The sequence below is a fragment of the Microtus pennsylvanicus genome, chromosome 8, assembly GCF_037038515.1.
Source record: "Microtus pennsylvanicus isolate mMicPen1 chromosome 8, mMicPen1.hap1, whole genome shotgun sequence".
Lineage (NCBI taxonomy): Eukaryota > Metazoa > Chordata > Mammalia > Rodentia > Cricetidae > Microtus > Microtus pennsylvanicus.
The window spans coordinates 31,446,683-31,468,785 of NC_134586.1; the positions used below are offsets into that span (position 1 = coordinate 31,446,683).

At 49.7% G+C, this 22,103-nt stretch overlaps 1 protein-coding gene across 1 annotated transcript; it reads left to right on the forward strand.

Moving 5' to 3' along the window:
• Window positions 1–222: 222 nt before the first annotated feature.
• Window positions 223–21,268, forward strand: Efcab12 (EF-hand calcium binding domain 12). The gene is made up of 9 exons (XM_075983101.1): window positions 223–868; window positions 4,720–5,171; window positions 6,627–6,812; window positions 11,977–12,133; window positions 15,131–15,327; window positions 16,109–16,322; window positions 18,104–18,260; window positions 19,872–19,928; window positions 20,804–21,268. Exons 1-9 carry the CDS (start codon window positions 514–516, stop codon window positions 21,060–21,062), a joined length of 2,034 nt encoding a protein of 677 aa, XP_075839216.1. The 5' UTR covers window positions 223–513; the 3' UTR covers window positions 21,063–21,268.
• The last annotated feature ends 835 nt before the right edge of the window (window positions 21,269–22,103 follow it).

The window sequence follows — 22,103 nt, forward strand, 5'->3', positions numbered from 1 at the left end:
ATAGGGGAATTTTCACTTCAGATTCAGGAGCCTCAGGAAGAATGGGGTATAGGTGTGATTCCTCACACAAGGTGCCAACCTGGAGCTAAGTCGTCTTTAACATTCCCAGCTTCCGGGTTTTCTCCCCCGCCTGCTTCCAGCACGTGGAAGCGCTCAGCCAATCGGCTCACAGCATCTGTAGTTATGACAACGGGGCTTACTCAGCAACTTGGATTACCTTTTGCAAAACTTGAAACTGATATGCACCAAATGGCTAAACCTGTAGCCTGCTCCACAGCGCCATCTGCAGGAACCCTCTGACTCCCTGCAGCAGAGCCATTAGGAAAGGCTGGAAGCCTCATTGTGCCGTCTCAGCTCTGCCAGAAGGGTTGCCAGGAGTTCTGGAGAAGGTCATTAACTCTTCCAGGATTCCCATGCCCGGACTTAGCTCGAGGAGCAGCCGAGTCCCCTGGCTTGGAATCAGAGCCGGGGCTTTTGTACCTGGGATCCTGCATATTTCTGGGTTGAGCAACAATGCGTCCTATATTGAAGAAGAGACCTGGAGAAGTTGGCTGTCAGTTCCCAGGAAAGTTCTCGGCAAAGAGCTGCAATTTGAAAAGTGGAGGACACAGACAGACGAGAAGAGATGTGAGGCAGGTGGGCCTGAAGACCCAAGTCCTCAGCAAGCCTCCTCCCGACCTGTCTAAAGCTTCAAAGAGTAATGCTGATTCTCCTGGCCATCTTTCCCCGGCACATAGTCAGGGTCTGGCAGAAACCCTGATCAAATACACTGGAAAGCAAAAGAGAGGAGCCAGGCTAGGAGAGCCCCAGAAAGCCGAGGAGAAAAGGTACAGTCGGGTGACATTCAGCTTGACACCCTCAGACTTTGGTAAGTGAGGGTACTTTTCATAGAGATACAGAGTGTCTGGGGGACCTGATTAGATGGCACTGGAACCAGGGGACACCCACGACCCTGTAAACTATTGGAGTGGGATGTTTTCGGAGCAGCTAGATGCATGGCTGTGCTGGAACGGGGGTCCTCAGTGCAGAGTGAGTGGGAGAAAGTGGCTGTCCAGTGGAATGCGTTGATGCTTCGGAGTGAGCAGGACAACAGGAGCCCAGGATGGTGGCCAGAAAGGGAGGCAGCAGCTGAGAGATGCGAGCCATTAAGAAGGAGTGTGTTTTCTGAGACCAGTTAGGACCCTCAGGCAGGCGCTCCCGGGAAACACATTTGGGTCAGCGAACGGAGTCTTTTCCACCATTCGGGGTCCACGGTGAAGTTTTTGTATCCCTGGGAATGTACAAACAGAAGCAAAGTCAGTCAGTGACAGCCATTGACGTCAGAGAGCACACTTGACCTGGGCAGGAGCTGGAACTCAGTGCTTTCCCATCCCCATCTTGACAAGATGGCAGCCTCACCCTGTCACTGCAGGGACCACCTCCTGTGGATGGTCACCGCCCAGAAGAACACTAGGAAGAAGTGCCATTAAGAATGGGCAGTGAGCGTCTGGGCTGGTACCTGTCCTCTTAGTGGCTGTTCTAGTGCAGGAGAGACACAGCTCGTAAGGCAGCTCTTAGAAAAGAAGGCATTTAGTGGGGCTGGCTAACCGTTTCAGAGGCTTAGTCCGTTATCATCATGGTAGGGCTCATGGCGGCCGGCAGCCAAGATGCTGGAAAAGTAGCTAAGAGCCATACCCTGATGGACGAGCAGAGAGACTGGACCTAGTGTGGGCTTTTAAAACCTCAATGCCACCCAGCAGTGGTGGCACACGCCTTTAATCCCAGCACTCAGGAGGCAGAGGCAGGCAGATCTCTGTGAGTCTGGGGCCAGCCTGGTCGACAGAGCTCCAGGACAGCCAGGGCCACACAAAGAAACCCTTTCTCCAAACAAAACAAAAACCTCAAAGCCCACCTCCAGTGACACAGTTCCTCCAACAAGACCACACCTCCCAGTCCTTTCAAACAGTTCCATTCCCTGGTGACTGAGTATTCAGATATACGAGCCTATGGGGGCCATCCTTAATTAAACCACCACACCCATACGGTGAACCACAGGGCGGGAAGCCTCAAGGAATGCTACGCCCTTTGGGGAACACAGCAACTTGATAAATGGAACCCAGGGGCCAGGCAAGGAGCAAGGAGACATGGCTTAGCAGAAAGGAGCAGTGTAGACAAGGGGATGATGTGGAGAAGAGGGGTGAAAGCTTTAGGCCATGGCAGGAGGGGTGTTAACTCCAAGAGCACTAGAAAGCCAGCCTTGGTGAGGAAAGCCTGCCATCCCAGCATCTGGGAAAGTGGGGCATCCTGGTCTACCTGGTGAGACCCTGGCCCACACCATGCTGTGGTGAGACTAAATGTGGGGGCTGGAGGGAACCCGAGGGAGTGGGAAAGAAGAGCTGAGGAGGCTGAAAAGCAAGTGAGAGATAATGAGGTGGAGGAGTGGGGCAGGGTGGGGGCACACGTGTGTAAGCTGGGCTGCCTGTGCCGTGAGCCAGTCAGATCTGCTGATACAGATACAGGCGAGGGGGCAGTGAGAGTGCTCTGTATCGAATCCCTAGCACCGGGTTGTGGGGGATGGGGGTGGCATAAACCATTTAGAAATGAAAGTCTTGAGATATGAGGATCAAGTGACAGCTGGGTAACAGGAACTAGCTAAGAGCTTGACTCTGGGGCCTGAGAGACGGTACAGTGGTTAAGAGCACTTGCTCTTGCAGAGGACCCCGAGTTCAGTTCCCAACACCCACATGGAGGTTCACAATCAGTTATAACTCCAGTTCCAGGGATCCAAACACCTTCTTCTGGCCTCTGTTGGCCCTGCACTCCTGCGGAACACATATATATATGTTCACACAAAACATTCATACCCATAAATTGAAAAGAAATCCTGAAACAAAAGAACTTGTCTGTCAGGCTAATTGAGCTCTGTTAGTAATCAACCCGGGGACTTGGGGTCTCTGTGGGCTTTAGTATCTCTACCTGAAAAATGTGGCCAGTCATAGCACCAAACCCATGTCTACATCTGTCATCCAGGAACTGTTTACTAAGTTCCCTTTACAGGTAAGCCTGTGGCGGAGCCAAGACTCCAGCAGAGAACAGTGCAGACAACGGACAAGGTCATGGTCTTTGTGGAGCTGTTTACTAGAAAAACAGCAAGGCGTTTGCATCAGGATTCTCAAACAGGAAGGCCCCCCTCAAGCAGTTATTAAATGAACTGAGCTGAGAGGAAATGGGGGGAGGCACTGCAAGCTGGAGAGGCCAGGCTCCTAAGTAGAGTGTCCAACAGTATGAGGGCCACCAGTGTGTAGCTCTGAGTGCTTGCAATGGTGTCTTGATTACTGTTCTATTGCCATGGTTAAACATCATGACCAAGAGCAACTTGAGAAGTTACAGCTTATAGATCATCACTCTGGGAAGTCAGGGCAGGAGCTGATGCAGAGGCCATGAAGGAGTGCTGCTTACTGTCTTGCTCCTTACAGCTTGCTCAGCCTGCTTTCTTATAGAACCCAGGACCACCAGCCCAGAGATAGCACCACCCACAGTGAACTGGGGCCCTCCCATGTCAATCATCAACCAAGAAAACACACTACAGACTTCCCCACAGGCCAGGTTCTAGAAAAGCATACGGCAGAAGGCAGGTTCGTGAGACAGTTCTGACAGTCCGTTCTTGGAAAGAAGATGACTCGGCCCCAGGATGTAACCGTCTCCATTAACCATAGCAGAGGGGCTGCTATAACTTTTATGCATATGGGTGTTTTGCCTGCATGTGTGTCAGAGAACAGTGTGTGTGCCGTGCTCTTAGGGGCCAAAAAAGGGTGACGGACCCTCTGGAACTGGAGTTGCAGATGGTTGTGTGCTACCATGTAGGTGCTGGGAACTGAACCTGATCCTCTGGAAGAGCGGCCAGTGCTTTTAACCACTGAGCCATCTCTCCAACTCCCTAATTGTTTTTTCACACTTATTTATTTCAACAGGCATAGGACGGCTTGGGCCATGGTGCAGGTGTGGTCAAAGGACAATTTGTGGGAGTCTGTGTTCTTCTACCATGTGGGTTCCAGGGATTGAACACAGGCTGTCCAACTTGGCAACCAGCGCCTTTATCCACTGAGCAATCTCACCTACCCACCTGCCATGACATTACAAGTTAGGGGCTTAGGGATGTGGAGCGGTGGCACAGCACTTCTTCAGCAAGCATTAGGCCCTGGGTTCAAGTCTTAGCACCACGAAGACGAGAACTTGTATGTAGTGAACAAAGATGTGTGTATGTATGTGTGCATAATAGATGCATAGATAGCAGCACACTTATGTACAAATCAACTCTAATAAACACCTCCATCGCCTAATAAATTAGGTATCCATTATCCCCATCTTACAGAAGAAAGTGAGCCGCAGATTGAGCAGAAAGCCGGCCAGCTGCACTAAGACCCAAGCTCTCTAAATCAGATCTTTTGCTCCCACCAGAGGGCGCTGTGGTGCCTAGGCTGGTCAGACCAGTTCCAAATCTTCTGAGCTCAAGCAGAGTATAGTAAGAGTCGGAGACAGTGAGAAGTCTTTGTTCCATCTGTTGGCATGCAGGTCACATTAGCTAACACACTGTTTTCTTCACCATAGTGACGCAGTGATAGAGCCAGGCAGGGACCAGACACCCTGATACACAGCCAGCACCTACCACAGTTTCCCTTTCCCTGGCTCCTGTTAGTCCTCTTCCTAAAAGGAACTCACTTGCAACCCTCTTCTCCCAAGGGGCCTTCTCGTCTTACACCTCCATAGATGAGGACATCTATGAAACTAGCCGCCATCCTGTCTTCAATCCTGAGCTGGTCATTGCCCACTGCTTCAGGCAGTTGAAAGAGAAAGACTTCCACCTGCCACAGAGCCGCAGGCGGATCATCATTGTGCCTGGGACCAAGGACCAGGTGCCAGCCCATGCCGCAAGGCCTCCTCAAGCTCCCCCTTCACCTATACCTAGCTTCAAAGCTCTGGATATTGAAGACATCCAAGAGCCACCTGTGGACAGAAAGGTCTGGTTGAGCCAGAGGGCAAGGCTCCGGAGGCAGCTGGAGTCGTTTGGTGATGTCAAGACATGGCTGCAGAATAAGCCCAGCATCACACCATCAGAGGCCAAGGTTCTGCTCATGATCCGCCATGAGCAAAAAGCCTCCGAAGATACCTTCATTTCAATCGGGACACCCAAGGTGAGAAGCTCCGATGGCCAGAAGATGCTGAGGCTTTGGGAGTCTGTTGTCATTTTGCTTCCTTTTATTAGACAGGACGAGGTGCTTTGCCCTTTTTCTTCAAAGGAGCAAAAGCAAGTCCCCAAAGGAAGGTGTATGAGTTCCCTGTCGCTGCACAGCCAATACTCCAGTGGGACTTAAAGAAATACTATTATTTCAGACAGCTATGTCTGTCACTCTGGAATCTCAGTGCAATCGAGCTGGGAGGCTTTGTCTCTATATCATGAGACTGTGGACCTGAAGACAGCTTCAGACTTGACCAGTCCAGGAAGACAGACTGCCTTCTAAGCTTGTTCAAAGGGCTATTGTGCAGATGCTTCACTGCCTCCCTTAGGGACCTCCCAGAGGCTGCAGACAAGCCCTCACAATAAGAAGGCTGGCTGCCCCCAGAGTGAGCCTTCCGGAATAGAGAGCCAGGGAGGCCTAGTGCCTTAAGCCCTGGTCTCGGCATTGCACCGTGTCAGAATGAGCTGCTGAGGACTGCCTGCACCATGGGATGGGAAAGGGATTCTGTCTGAGAACACATGAAGGGGTTTATAAGCACCCCAGCTAGGGCACACTAGCAGTCAGTCTTGACCTGTCTGCTGGAGAGGCCGTACTAACCAGTCCTTGTGGGCTAGTTTGAGGACACAACTGAGGTGAGGGTGAAGAGGACCATCTTGTTGATGTCATTACCTGTAGGAGGAAGGGTCCCTTGTCCTTCCTAGCCACCTGGCTAGCTTAGACCTGAAATAATAACCACACAGAAACTGTATTTATTAAATCACTCGGAGTCACTTGTACCCTGAGAGGCAAGGTTCAGTCACCCATCCTCAATAGGTCAATTAAAGAAGCCTGATTAATGATAAAGAACATCATAATGATGAGGGCTGGAGAGATGGCTCAGTGGTTAAGAGCACTGCCTGCTCTTCCAAAGGTCCTGAGTTCAATTCCCAGCAACCACATGGTAGCTCACAACCATCTGGAATGAGGTCTGGTGCCCTCTTCTGACTTGCAAACATACAGACAGAATATTATTGTATACATAATAAATAAATATTTTAAAAAAGAATATCATAATGATAAAGAACATGATAAAGGAGATTTATTCAATGTAGCCACACTGAAAACAAGGACAAAGACATAACACATCCTCCCCTTCAGTCCCTCTTTGGGTTGTGAAATGAGATTAAAGTTTAACTAGAGGGCCAGGCGGTGGTGGCGCACGCCTTTAATCCCAGCACTCGGGAGGCAGAGGCAGGCGGATCTCTGTGAGTTCGAGGCCAGCCTGGTCTACAGGAGCTAGTTCCAGGACAGGAACCAAAAGCTACGGAGAAACGCTGTCTCGAAAAATAAAAAAAAAAAAGTTTAACTAGAGGGCTAGGAATATGTACATCTAAGCAGTCCCATTATCTGTCTCGTTCTTCCCTCTTTCAGGGCAAAGTTCCCAAACCTATTTATCAACCTATACCCCAGCTGCGACTGCCCAAGCCTTCTACCCTGGCGGACTTGTACGCCTACCTGAGGACCCGAAAGATCAAGATCCTGGAGGTATTTAGCAAGGTGGAGCGGGGTGAGAACCAGCGCATCTCCAGGGAGGAATTTATCATGGCTCTAAAGGCAGTAAGTATGAACTTCTCAGCTGGGCCTGGGGTGTGTCCTCCCTCCGTGAGGCTCTAGGGTCCTGAGGGGCAAACACAGGGCTCCACACGACCAGCCTTATACTTGCAGAGCCACACTGGGAAACATGGCACAGCCACAGTCAGATTACAGCCTTAAAACCACCTCTGCACCAGGCTAACGGGAGAGATGGCTCTTGTGGAGTTCCAGGGTTCCATTTCCAGCACCCACATAGCAGCTCACAATCACCTTAACCCCACTGCCTGAGGATCTGATGCCCTCTTCTGACTTCTACGTGAACTGCATGCACGTGGCGCACAAATATACACACAAGCACACAGAAGACAAACAACAAAACCCTCTGTGATGCTCCGGGGTGCAGCTCAGTGGTAGAGCCTGTGTTCAGCATGTACATGGCCCTGTCATGGCACCACTAGTGACAAGCAAAAGCCAGTACCATACCTGGCGATAGAGAGATGGCTCAGTGGAGTGCAATTCCCAACACCCACATCAGGGGGCCCACAACCACTTGTAACTCTAGGACCCTTTTCTGATGCTTCCCTCTCCAGGGTGTGTGTTTCCACTTTAATTAAGCTAATCAAGACAATACCCCACGGGTATGCCCCCTAGGCTACCTTAATCTAAATAACCCTTCACAAGTGTGCCTGAAGGTTTGTCTCCTAGACAATCCCACATCCCGTCACACTGACATTCAATATTAACCATCCTGCCATATGTGGTAAGTGGCTCCTTGACTGGACCAGTTAGGGTAGAAATTTCTGTCATCTTTGAAAGTTCTGTTAGTGTAATGCAGGATCTGGGCCCGTGCGTTAACTCCAGCCTGCCTCTTTGGAAAAACAAAAATATACTTTTATTGAACACAGTCACCCTCATTCATCTATGCACAGCTATGGATACTTTCAGGTTACAATGGCAGAGGCCCTGTGACTCACAAAGCCTAAAACGTGTCTAGATTCTTCTAGAAAAAGCTTGCCAGCTTAGATGAATTAAATGTGTATCTTCAAATCAAGATGTGCTGTTGACGTTTATGCTGGGGAGTTAACCCCCTAAGCCTCTAAGGACTCAGAAGGATCACTGTAGCGGGTGAAAGCTGACTAATAGGATCTGAGTGGAAGTGGAATAAACTAGCCCATGGAGGTCTTTTTAGCATGTCCCACTTATTCTTGTTATGCTCTCTCCGATGCTCTCTTGATGTTTCCCTTTCGATGTTCCTCCTCGATGTGCTTCCCATTCCACAGGGTTTCCAGTTTTTATATCCACATAGACAGTTAGCCATTTTCCGGTAAATAACAATGATACCAAGCACACATCCTGTTATTGCTAACAGGATGGATAAAAGACTGACAAGGTAGGCACCTTATGTCTCAGGAGGGGCGTGGTTGTGAAGCTCCCCGGCAGATACCAGGAGGATAAGGATGGAGTTTAGCCCTGGGGTGCTGTATCCACTGGCACCCAGGTGAGAAGGAATTTTTCCTCTGGGGCTGGTTAGCCACCCAAACTTTTTTCCTGTATATTTTAGGGGTAAAAGTACAAACAGTTAATTTCCTAGACTGAGGCCTTATGTCAGGGGGGCTGGAGCAATGGCTCAGAGGTTAAGAGCTCTCACTGACTGTTTTTCCAGAGGTCCTGAGTTCAATTCTCAGCAACCACATGGAGGCTCACAACCATCTGTAATGAGGTCTGGTGCCCTCTTCTGGAGAGTGCAGGTACACATGCAGGCAGAACACTGTATACATAATAAATAAATAAATCTTTAAAAAAAAGACTTTATGTCAAATGAAAGCTGAATAAATACAGAATATTAATAGAGTGTTAAGGGGGAGCAGAGACCAGTAGGCGATACTCTCCTGAGTTGGCTGCCAGAGAATTTAGGGCCACTCAGACCTGTTTATCAGTGAGAGCAGACATACTGTCTCTCTGCTTAGGGCTCCTTTCTTGTCAGTGAGTCCTGTCAATAAGGATAATTGTGGGGGACCAGCTTTATGTAGATTTGGCTGCAAACAAAGGTTTGGCTGAGTGAATGCTTTCACGCCAGGGCCCCACAGTGTGGGGTAAGGTATACAGTTGCCAATACAGGAAAAGTCCAATTTAAAGAATGATTTAAATACTGCTGGGATATTGTGGGATGAATTCCACTATGGAAGGGAGAAATGTTATGCTTTCACAAGATTTTTACAGACAGTTACTATCCAAAAGACAGGTGTTCCCGAAGCTCTGCAAATCGGGTTCCCCATAAGTGTACACTTGCGGGTTTGTCGGTGAATCTGTCAGCTGTACATTTACTGTATAATACTGTGGCTCACATCAATGCCCTTAAAAAGCAGACATTGTTACATTTTATTTTTTATTATTTTTGTTTTTTTGTTTTTGAGACAGAGTTTCTCTGTAGCCTTGGAGACTGTCCCAGAACTCACTCTGTAGACCAGGCTGGCCTTGAACTCACAGAGAGATCCACCTGCCTCTGCCTTCTGAGTGCTGGGATTAAAGGCATGCACCACCACAACCCAGCACCTATATCTTTTTTAATTGATTTATTCACATGTATTTCCTGCATATGAACTTCTGCCTAATTCACACCATATGGATACAGTGACCTCAGAGGCCAGAAGAGGGCATCAGATCCCCTAGAACTGGAGTTACAGATGGTTGTGAGCCACCACATAGGAGCTAGGAACAGAACTGAGGTCCTCTGCAAGAGCAGTGAGCCCTCTTAACTGCTGCCAACTCTCCTGCCCTCTTTTAAATTTTATTCATTTATTTATTTGTTTGCTTGTTTGGGGTTTTTCTGTGTAACAGCCCTGGCTGTCCTGGAATTCACTCTGTAGACCAGGCTGGCCTCTTCTTTTTTTTTTTTTTTAAATATTTATTTATTTATTATGCATACAATATTCTGTCTGTGTGCAGGCCTGAAGAGGGCACCAGACCTCATTACAGATGGTTGTGAGCCACCATGTGGTTGCTGGGAATTGAACTCAGGACCTTTGGAAGAGCAGGCAATGCTCTTAACCGCTGAGCCATCTCTCCAGCCCCCTGGCCTCTTCTTAACTCACAGAGATTCGTCTGCCTCTGCCTCCCAAGTACCGGTATTAAAGGTGTTTGCTACCACTGGCCAGATCCCATTTTTTTCTTATTTTTGATTATGTGTACGTGTGCGTCTGTGTGAGAACATGTGCACATGTGTGTTGGAGCCTGCAGGAGTCAAAAGAGGGTATCAGGTCCTTGGAGCTGAAGTTACAGATGTCTGTGAACAGCCAGCCAGATGTGGGTGTTAGGAGCCAAACCCAAGTCCTCTGCAAGAGCAGCACACATTCTTACCTGCTGAGCTATTTCTCTAGGCCTTCTTTGGTCTCTCCAGCTGGGGCGTGAACTCAGCACCTTGCATATCCTAGCAAGCTTGCTACTACTGAACAATATATCCTGACTTACTGTTTCAATTAACCAATGTTCAAACATTTTTATGAAATACAATTATATGAACATCCAAAACATTTTTTTAAAAGTAAATGTCTTCAACTACCAAAACAAAAAAATCAGTATAATATTAAATCCTGGGCTGGGAGAGATGGCTTAGCAGTTAAGACCATTTACTGCTCTTTCAAAGGACCGAGGTTTGGTTTCCAACACCCACACAACAGCTCACAATCCCCTGTAACTCCAGTTCCAGGTATCTGATACCCTTGTTGAACCTCTTTGGACACTGGGCATGCATATGGTGCACTTACATCCATACAGGCAAAACACTCTATACATAAAATAAATATTTTTTTTTCAAGACAGGGTTTCTCTGTGTAGCCCTGGCTGTTCTGGAACTCACTGTAGCCTTGGCCTTGAACTCACAGAGATCTTCCCGTCTCTGTCTCCCATATACTGGGATTAAATGTATGAGCCAGGGGCTGGAGAGATGGCTCAGTGGTTAAGAGCATTGCCTGCTCTTCCAAAGGTCCTGAGTTCGATTCCCAGCAACCACATGGTGGCTCACAACCATCTGTAATGAGATCTGGTACCCTCTTCTGGCTAGCTGTATACATAGTAAATAAATAAATATTAAAAAAAATAAAATAAATGTATGAGCCATCACACCTGGCTAATCTTTTTCAAATGTTTAAAGATGAAGTCCCTTAGCACTAGGACAGTTCTGAGCTGGACCAAGGACAGTTCAACAATGACTAACTATTGTCTAAAGAGAATAACGAGACAAAATCATACTCACAATTACGTTTCCTTTCAAACTTTTCTTTCTGAACCTTTGGTGTTTCTGGTAGGCACTGCATCCCTCCAGGGTTGTCTATTATCCTTTGTATTAGTCAGGGTTCTCTAGAGAAACAGAACTGAGCAATATATATGTATGTACGGTATCTGTTAGAGCAGCTTACAGGTTATAGTCCAGCTATTCCAATAGTCTCCCGATGGAAGGTCCAGTAATCCAGTGGTTGTTCAGTCCGCAAGGCTGGGCATCTCAGCTGGTCTTCAGTATATGCCAGAATTCCAAAAAATGAAGTAGCCTCTAAAGTCAGTGAAGGAATGGACCTGCCAGTGAGAGCAAGGGAAAGCAGGCAGAGAGAGAGCAAGCTTCCTTCTTCTATGTCCTTTATATAGGCTGTCAGGGAAGGTGTGGCCCAGATTAAAGGTGGATCTTCCTACCTCAAAAGGTCTGGATTGGGGTTGTGTATCCTCCCACATCAAATGATTCAATTAATAAAAATCCCTCACAGGTGTACCCAGCCACTTGGGGTAAACTCAAGTTAATTCCAGATGTAGTCAAGTTGACAACAAGAATAGCCATCACATCCTCAAAAGAAAAAGATGTATAGGTCTCTGATACTTCAGTCGGGGCAGGCATACTTGTTCCCCATGGAGAAAGATGGGTGTATGACTTTTATCCTATCTAGTATGTTAATCAACTGAAAAAGACTTTGTAAAAATGGAGGCCTATCTGGCCTGGGTGTTAAAGGAGGGATAGGAGTTTTTGAGGCAGAAGGAGGGAGCTGCGTGGGCAAAACCAGGACGTGATAAATTGCAGAGTACACTTGAGGACCTGGCAAGGGCTCTGCACTCCTGTGGCAGCAAGGAGTTGGAGGTTGAGCCGGTTGGCCAAGCCTGTCGGTAAGGGTGAGGTGGGCCTCAGTACGCTCTTGTGCCTCCTCAGATGGGAGTTCCTCTGAAGAACCAGGAGCTGGAGGACATCGTCATCTACCTCGGCTCTCTCGGGAAGCAGAACGCCATCACCACCGATGCCCTGGCCAGCACCTACAAGCAGTGGTCACTGTCCCAGCAGAAAAGTACCATGACCACTGCCAGGGAGTGTGCGTGTCCTCTCTGCCCTCAGAGTCAGGCTGGCTCTCCCCAGCATTTACATCCTCAGGCGCACCTCCTCCTCTGGCTTGCCATAGGTTTGCCAAGCTTTGTCAATGAGGAAGCAGACATTTTCTCAAGGGCCCAGCCTCTGTCCTTAGAGGGACATGAATGATTGATTTAAAACAAAACAGGATTGGGAATGCAGGGCAGTTGGCAGAGTGCTTGTCTAGCATGTTCAAAGCCCTGGATGCCATCCCCAGCACTGCATACACCAAGCATGGTGACACACATCCACAATTCTAGCAGTCGGGTAGGGTGGGAGAATCAGAAGTTCAAGGTCATCCTTGGCTTTGGTAGAGCGGTTGAGGTTAGTGTGCGATGCAGGAGACCTTATCTGAGAAAGTAAAGGAACAAAAAAGGAAAGGTTAACTAAAATGTCTTGCTTGGAAACTGAACGAAGACATTTGGAGTTAGCTGGTGTGGGCTTTCTGTCATCACGGATGTTGTAAGCAGGGATGCCGTGCTCGTCCCATTCACCCTCACGTGCTTGTGGGCAACCTCTGTCCAAAAGCAGCAAGAGGCAAACGAGAAAGGACTCTCTAATATGTGGGCCACGAATTTACAACACATGCCTGTATCTTTTTGCTCATTTTGTGACACAGTCTCTCTACACAGCTCTGACTGGCCTGGAACTCACAGAGATCTGCCTGCCTCTGCCTCCCAAATGCCAGGATACAGGTATATGCCACCATGCCTGGTTTTTATGTGGTGCTGGTGCTAAACTCAGAGACTGGTGCATTAGGTGAGCACTTTACCAACTAATTGATACCCCTCAGGTCCTCTTCTTTTTTAGTTTATTATTGTAGGATGGAGGCCGGGGAACCACTGACAACTGCAACACTCCTTATCCCAGCTTCCAGCTCCTTTCAAATAGAGCAACATCATCATTTCTTTAAGCGGAATGGGTCTCACTCTGTTCCTCTCCACCAGGCTGGCAGGAAATTAACATCAGACATATTTTAGGGAGGGGTGGGTTTTTTTCTGTTCCTTTTGAGATGGACTAAAGCCTTGAGGAAGCGGGGGTCTTCCTTGCAGGGGTGTCAAGTTGAAGCGAGATTTCTAGAGCTGGGGTGAATGGCCATACCAAAGATAAGCAGTGCCCTCCCTAGTGTGGTACCCCTTGGGTGGCTCCTGCATAGTGAGAATGCCCCAGTTCTGATCTCAGACTTCCCGTCTAAGGCTGTCCTGTGGACACACTGGCACCCAACCCCACCTCCACTCCTAGGAGGGTCCCTGGCCCATGAGAACCCAGGAAACCCAAGCACCCCCACAGCTTTTTTCAATGCTCTTAACCTCTGAGCCATCTCTCCAGCCCCCACCTCCACAGCTTTGATGGCCCAGGGTCAGCACCTCCTCTGGGTTGCACTCCCCTACCCCCTCTCCTCCCAATCTTATGAATGTCCAGAGCGGCTGTGATCTCACAGCTAGCTGGAGTCACTGGAGCACAGCGCTCAGCAATAATAGCTGTCTATAGTCAAAGGATGTCAACACACAGATGACCCTCCCACCATGCTTATAAAAAAAAATCCCCCTGGGGCTAGAGAGATGGCTCAGTGGTTAAGAGCATTGCCTGCTCTTCCAAAGGTCCTGAGTTCAATTCCCGGCAACCACATGGTGGCTCACAACCATCTGTAATGAGGTCTGGTGCCCTCTTCTGGCCTGCAGACATACATACAGACAGAATATTGTATACATAATAAATAAATATTAAAAAAATCCCCCTTATCCTGACTTGAAGGCGGGCAGCATTTATCTATTGGCTGGTGCTGCTTCAGTATAGTCAGAACACATGCTTCTGGAGGGTGGCAGTGGGCAAGACAGGTGGACTTAGTGGTCTCTCGGTTTATCAAAAAGAACAAGCCTCTGGGCACCTAGACTCAAAGAAGAGGAGGAACCTGCATTTCCCGGGCACCATATGGGCTGGTCACATTTGCACAACACAGTATCCTGCCTGTCTGGAGGTTAAGGTCGATATGCTTGGTTTCCATTGCATAAGCAAACGTCTAGAGAGTCTGAACTTCTTGTCTGGAGTGTCAGGAGGAGCTGAGGCCAGGATTTCACCTGAGCATGAGGCTGCCACCAGGGTGATGGCATGGTGTCCAAATCCTTTCATTGGTCCCCGCTTTGGAAGTATCTTCCAAAAGCTAGGCCCACTTGTGGGAACTGGGAGACTGCAGTGGACTAGCCCAGACCCTGCCGCCATCCGCTGGCACGTGACAAGGTGATGTCCACAGGGATGGATGCCTGGGAGACAACTGGAGGGAGGGCCAGGATGGTAGTCAGACAAAGCCCCTGAATGGTAGGTGTCAGTCTACACCGTCAGTGTCTGCAAAGGGACCCAAGGCTGGAAGAACTGCCCAGGTCAAGGGCCTGAGACCAAGGGGTACAGGAGGTGAGTGTGGCATGGGTGAGGGGTGACCAGGGGATGAGGGATGGCAGCTGAAGCAGGTTCCAGCAGGTCTTTGTGGTCCAGGGAAATGAGTCTGAGTTCCCTGGGAAGACAGGATCGTGAGTTGATCTTGTTTACATTTTTGTTGTTGTTGCTTTTGTTTTTGGAGACATATTTTTTTCCCCTGTGTCACAGTCTTAGCTGTCCTAGAACTCGCTTTGTAGACCAGGCTGGCATTAAACTCACAGAGATCTGCCTGCCTCTGCCTCCCCAGTGCTGAGATTAAGGCGTGTGCCACCATGCCTGGCTACCATGATATAACGGTTTGCCACTTGGTAGGAACAAGGTGGCAAGAATGAGTGAGAAAGGGGCAGGAAGGGGTGTGGGGTAGGCAGATGGGGGACTTCATAGCAGTGGAGGGGACAAATTCAGGTGGGCACCGGCTGGACATATGGGAAGGGGGCAGAAGAGCTTGCTGGCATCTGCTCGATGGCATTAGGTTGAATTCCTCCGCTGGGCACCCTCTTAGTCCTTCCATCTTTCCTTCCAATTCTAGATTTCAGTTTGACTAGGAAGAGAGCATTCCTGAAGCGTTACCCCCCAAAGCAGCGGGCTGTCACAGCCCCACAGCCCCCCAAGATGGACCTGCTAAAGGTACCTGAGGTTGATACAAAGATGGAGGGGCGGCCCATGACAGACGAGGACATGGAGGATGTGGGCAAGCGGTACCGAGAGAGGCGGAGGCAAAACAAGGTACCTCTTTAGCACAGGCTTAGGGGCTGGGCAGGCCAGGGTTCAAGACTTGGCACTGACTGAGGTGAGGGTCTCACCTCCCCTCAGCCCTTGTCTGTCATCTGTGCAGTATGCAGCTGGGTGTAATGAAACACCCCTATAATCCCAGCACCCAGGAAGTCCAGTCAAAGGATTATAAATTTGAGACCAGCCTGGACTACATAGAAGGACCCTGTCTCAAAAAAAAAAAAGCAAATGACATACACGCCTTTAATCCCAGTACTTGGGAGGCAGAGGCAGGCAGATCTTTGTGAGTTTGAGGCCAACCTGGTCTACACAGTGAGTTCCAGGCCAGCTAGAGCCACATATTGAGAATCTGTCTTTAAAAAAAACAAGCAAAAGAGAAGGAAAAGACAGCCAGTGGGTAACACTTCTCAGCCCCTCCGCACTGCAAGGTGGCTTCTACCTCAGGATTACACACACACAAGTGGCTAGACCTGATTTAGAGTCCCCAGAGACTCAGGCTATTTTTCAACAGGACACTTCTGGGGCTCTACTGCTACAGCTATTATAGCCATGTGGGCACATCCGGTATGAGGCAGTATTCCCAGGACTCTGGTGCCAAGTGCTCAGAGCCCCTCGGGGGTTACCTCAGAGGGGTAACCTTGACCTTTAAGCTGCTGCCTTTGAACCTGAGCTGCAGCCTCGCGGGGGAGGGGGGTCTCTCAGACGGAGGCAGAGGAGGTGCTGCTGCCTTGCAGCCAGGATGAAGGTCACAGAGACATCCTCTCCTCTCCTGCAGCTTTGTCTCCCCTCTATCCAATACATGGAGAGATGCCGCCTGGTTCGTTCTGGGACAAAGTCCTTTGATGATCACTGCCTACCGTCCACCGTTTCTGGGGAGATGGAGGAGCTGATTAATATGACCCGCACGAATAACTTCCTGGTCTACCTGCAGTGCTGGGAACTCTGTGAGTCCTACGGTCTCTCCCTGACTGAGGACATCCTCATGAGAGGTAGGGGCTTGCTTCGAGGGAGAGCCGGAGGCCTGAGCCATGGCTAATGTAGCGTTGGCCTGACACTGGCTTCCCCATACATGCCAAACCACTGTGGCCTTTGGTGGGAACACTGGGGAGGAGGAGGGAAGGCAGATGGCCTGACTGCTGGGTTCTGAAACACATGGGCTCATTAGGTGAGATGCGATTGGGGAGGATTTGGGTTCGGAGCTCTGCCTCCACACACTTGTACATGCACCCATATGAAATGTAGACACACACACACACACACACACACACACACACACACGACAAACTCAAAACCATGAGAAAACCTCCATCAAAATAGTTAACAAAGGCCAGGCAGGCAGTGGTGGTGCACACCTTTAATTGATGTGGGAGTGTCCTATATCAATCTGTTGATTTCATTGGTTAAGCAATAAAGAAACTGCTTGGCCCTGATAGGTTAAAACATAGGTGGGAGGAGTAAACAGAACAGAATGCTGGGAGGAAGAGGAAGTGAGCTGAGAGACGCCATGCTCCCCGCTCCCAGGCAGACACACACGATGAAGCTCCGACCCAGGATGGACGTAGGCTAGAATCTTCCCGGTAAGCGCACCTCGGTGCTACACATTATTAGAAATGGGCTAGTCCAGGTGCGAGAGTTAGCTGAGAAGAGGCTAGATATAATGGGCCAAGCAGTGTTTAAAAGAATACAGTGTCCGTGTAATTATTTCAGGGCATAAGCTAGCAGGCGGCCGGGGTGCTGGGGATGCAGCCCAGCCGCTCCTATTACAACATTTAATCCTAGTACTCCCGAGGCAGAAGCAGGTGGATGGATCTCTGAGAGTTCGAGGCCAGCCTGGTTTACAGAGCAAGCTCCAGGACGGCCAAAGCTACACAGAGAAAACCTGTCTTGGAAAATCCAAGGGAAAAAAAAGTTAACAAAGTAGTTCTAAGGTCTGGGAATGGAGCTTAGTGGTAGATTGCTTACTTACCCCCCCCACACACACACACATACTCGAACACACACATTCATGCAAGCACACTTACACATAAGTAGATCCAATTAACCTAGTGAAGGCTGGTTGAATCTTCCTGCCTCCAACCTAGGCTTGCTAAGTAATACCACCCGAATTTGCTGTTACAGACTGGTTTCGCTCTGTCCCCTGGTGAGCAGGGTTGTCTAAGGTCCCTTCTGATACTGAACTGGATTATTACAGGGAGCTGTAGGAGGGAGAGTTTGGGGGAACTCTATACCCTGTTGTGTTTTGCAATTCCCAATGAGCCCACAAACATCCAAAAATAAAAAGTTGGGCTGGCAAGATAGCCTAGCCGGCAAAGGCCTCTGATGGGAAGTCTCATGACCCAGGTCCAATTCTTGGGACTCATTTAGTGGGAAGAGAGAGCCAGCTCCTCCAACTCCACAAGTTGTCCTCTCTCTCTTTTTCTCTCTCTCCCTCTCCTTCTCCCTCCTCTCTCTCATAGACACATACACACAGAGAATAAATAAGCAAATGTGTGTAATGTTACAAAGCTGAGAGCCAGTGAGACAGCTCAGTGAGCAAAGGCGCTTGTCGTCAAGTCTCATGACCAAGTTCAGTACCCAGACTCACAGAAATGGAGAGAGAACGGGCCCCCACACACGCACTTTGCCTCTCTACTCGCCAAGCCATCTTGATGGCTCAGAAAAAATAATCTTTAAATAGAAGTGTGATTTGTTTTTTTTTTAGTCATTCCCATGTGACCCCAAAGTAGGCAACTTTGGCTAATGGGCCTGCTGTCTTCCTTGCTGCCCACAGCGCTACTATATCCAGGAGACAAGATAATTACTCTGAAAGAAGAAGTCCGCCCGATCCGGCAGCCTGGAGGCTACTATATAGACGAGATGATTGTCCACAGCCGACCTGGATTTGGGACCCGGAGCCTCCACAAGCTCGGGGCAAAGAAGACAGACAAGCTGAGTCTCAGGCTGTCCCTTCAGCAGCAGGGACTAGGACACGGGCACGCATGTGGTGTCATGTAGCGCCAGTGTCTGTGCCCCTCTCTAGTCACTTCTGACTCACCAGTCCCAAATGTCACCCTTAGTGCATGTCTTAGGACCGCAGGCTACCCTCCTGACCACAGGCTTATACACTCATAAGGTCAGTGGGAAAGACCAAAAGGGGGTGTTCAGCCTACCCGGTGGCAGCTGAAACTAATTCCTTCCCTGCGCTGCCACCCTGTGGCAGGCACACTCCAACAAGAGATAGGCTGGTAGCCCTGGGGGGAAGAAAGGCTGCCCTGACCCTTAGACTAGCCTGAGTTCTCTGAAATTAACTTCCTTTGAAGTGAGCCCAAGTCAGGTCCCCCTCCGCTCCCATCAGATGTGGACTAAGCAGGGGGCAACTACTGTGGCTAACATCAGTCGTGCCTGCAGAGGGGAGAATGAGACGGCACCCTGCAGAGGGATGGGGTGGTGTGGCAGAATGCCTGGGGCAGACTCCAGTGCTTCCAGTCAATAGCCAGGTTACTGCGCCCTGAGCCCTAGCGTCTCCATGTACAAAGTGGATGCAGACTATCTCACACCTCGAGGGTCAGACAAGGGCCACAGGGCGGCTGATGAGTCACGCTGCACTTCTAGTGGTTTTCTGAGTACTGGGGCAGTCTGCCCACGACAGTTGTGGCCTGCAAAGTGCTGAGCGTGACCCAGGCTGGCAGTAGCTTCGAGAGCCTCTGAGGTGTCCCTTCTAGCCTGTGGCTGACTGTCACCAATTCCTAAGCCATGAATCCAGGAAGTGCGTGGCTACCCAGGAAAGAGATTTTTGGTTGTATTTGGCCAGCCACAGGTATAAAAGAGAGTGATCCCTCGCTAAAGGAGAGACATTGGCTCTCTCTCACCACTAGGGGGCAGACTGTAAAAGATCCCAAGGCCAGGCACTAGGGGTAGAGAGTATACAAGGAACAGAGTTCAATCCTTTGCAACAGAAGAAAAAAAAACCCCAGAGATTCTGAGCCAGATGTGGGCTTGGGAAGGAATCGGTGATCAGTTAGTGATGCATGCTGGGAAAGGTATGGAGGGTGAGTCTTTACCACGCTTGTCTCACTAAGCTTGGTCTCTGGAAAGGGGAGTGGGAGTTGGGTTTTAGTGTCTACCAGTTGCTGAACATATCAGCTATTTCGGAGGCCTCCCTCCCACAGATGAAGAGGTCAAGGTTTTCCACCCTCCACCGACCTGGCTAAGCCCAATGCCTTGGTGTATGGAGGCATGGCTAGGGCCTCCCCAGAAAACAAAGAAGTTCAGCGCTCTGGTCTGAGACTTAGAAACACACGCCTTATTGGCCCCCATCTGCTCCCCAAAGCTGACTATTCCTGGAGTTTCTTTTTTTTGTTTGTTTTTTGTTTGAAGACAGGGTTTCTCTGTGTAGCTCTGACTGTCCTGGAACTCACTCTGTAGACCAGGCTGGCCTCGAATTCAGAGATCCGTCTGCCTCTTCCTCCCAAGTGCTGGGATTAAAGGTGTCTGTGCCACCACTGCCCAGCTCCTGGAGTTTCTCTCTCCTAATAATGCCTCTCTCTATTCCCCGCTAGGAAAACATCAAAGAAACTCAAGAAAATGCACTTCGAGGAGTTCGAGGAATTTACGGGGTTTGTAGTGGTCCTGTGTGTCTGCTAGGAGGGCAGGGGTGAAGAGGAGAGGGCTGGCCTCCCCTCCCACCAGAGGCAGCCATGAGACCTGTGCACATGGGACGAGATCCTAGGACTGTTGTGGGCCATCAGGCAGGGCTGTGCTGGGGCCTCCTATGAGTGAACTTATCTACGTTGTCATCAACAAGCCTGAGTTGCTCTGGACGTCCCACATGTGAAGCTGAACCCAGCGAGGCTGCTTCCTGAGGCTAGATTTCAGACATGATATCCAAATGCTTCTGGCTGGGGCTGGGTGTAGCTTAGCTGCTGGGTACCAGAGCATATGAGGCCCTGGGTTTTATGCCCAGCACTGCATGGGACAGGTGAGGTGGAGGGATGGGGGAGGGGCAAATCCTCTAGAACAGTGGTTCTCAACTTGTAGCCTGTGACCCCTTAGAGGATCAAACGACTCTTTCACAGGGGTCACCTAAGAACATTGGAAAACACAGATGCTTGCTTACATTATGATTCATAACAGTAGCAAAATTTTAGTTACAAAGTAGCAACAAAAATAATTTAATGGTTGGGGGGTCACCACAAGATGAGGAACTGTATTAAAGGGTCGCATCCTTAGGAAGGTTGAGAACCACTGATCTAGCACAAGAACCGTGCACATTAAGTTTGGATTTAAGAAGCAATGACTGGGGCCTGAACTTAGCCACTCACTGGATGTGTGACCTTGACCTCCAGACCTCTGGGTCCTCACTGTGAGGAGACCTGAGGTGTGCAGTGCTTTCCACACTGCAGAGGATGCTCACAGCCCATGTGATCTGCTGAGAAGGAGTCCTGCCTGGTCTCCCTGTCACAGCAACCTTCCCTGTGTCTTCCTTTTCCAGGAAGCTGAAGGCCAAGAGCATCAGTGGTCCCTCATACACCCACCCCAATTACTTCTGGCCTGGTCACCTTGTGGACAAGCTGCGGCTCTACCTGCCCACTGTGGCCAGGGACCAGAGCCAGGCAATCTTCAGCTGTGTGGATCATACGCGCCATGCTTACCCGGCCAAGTACCACTCTAAAGACTGGTGGCCCATGAAGGACTGGGCTTATATGACCCCTGCTAATTACGATGCAAACAAGGTGTACTCCATCGATTAGAGTGGCCTGGGGGCTGCTGAGCCAGAAGACGGGCAGCTAGGGGCCCACAGCTGCAGACGTGAGAGATCAAAGAGCCATACAAAAGAAACATTCCCAGGGACGGTCTGGAGCTGTGTCCCCTGATGCCAGTGTCCAGTGCCTGGGAGTGTGGGTGTGTCTACCCTGTCATGACCTCTGCCCTTCTGAAATAAACCAGGTTAGAGCTGACCTGTAGCCTAGCTGAACTGATTTCCAACTACAGGGCTGGGAAACTTGAAGGTGTATGCGAGACACAGATTCCCCAGGACACCTCCCACCTCTCATCCTGGGACATTAGTGCCCACATGGGTGCAACAGACAGAGTATCCTCCGTAAAATGAGGCAGCAGCAGCTCTCACCTCCCCATGAGATCGAGGCCCCCAAACCCTGTGGGTCTTCAGAAATCAGAGCCATACTCTGGCTCATGGGCCTTCCCTACGATTCACTCGCTAGACTCTCCGCTTTGTGAAATGTATTCTGTAAGCTGCCATCGGCTATGCACTTCCATGTTCCAAGAGCCACTGACTTTAGCAGCCTGTAGGACAAGCAGCTCTTGGAAGGGGTGGAGAGCCACCGGCACAGGAAAGCTCCAGTCCCACCCAGCTTCTTGCTAGCTGGGCGTCTCAGAAGTAAAGATACTTTACTTCTCTGGGTCTCTGCTCTCCTTTCCAGGCAGCACCTCGGAGTGAGTGGTCAGCATTCCCGCTCTCATCCCGACTTTCTGTCGGGGCCAAACATCCAATCTAGCATCTGTTCCCATCTCCTGTCAAGATCACCAGTGACATCTGTTCTGTTGTACAATCAAGGTTGTTTTAACTTTTTAAAAAAAGATTTATTCTTGATGGGTGGTGGTGGCGCACGCCTTTAATCCCAGCACTCAGGAGGCAGAGGCAAGCAGATCTCTGAGTTCAAGGCCAGCCTGGTCTACAGAGTGAGTTCCAGAACAGCCAGGGCTATACAGAGAAACATTTATTCTATGTGCTTGAGTGTTTTGCCTGTATGTATGTGTATGTGCACATGCAT

Excerpts from the sequence above, each read along its gene's own strand:
- Efcab12 (XM_075983101.1), top strand. The coding sequence starts at position 514 with ATGCGTCCTATATTGAAGAAGAGACCTGGAGAAGTTGGCTGTCAGTTC. Across the intron at positions 15,328-16,108 it reads AGAGGCGGAGGCAAAACAAG|CTTTGTCTCCCCTCTATCCA; the intron begins GTACCTCTTTAG and ends CCTCTCCTGCAG. Across the intron at positions 16,323-18,103 it reads TGAGGACATCCTCATGAGAG|CGCTACTATATCCAGGAGAC; the intron begins GTAGGGGCTTGC and ends TGCTGCCCACAG.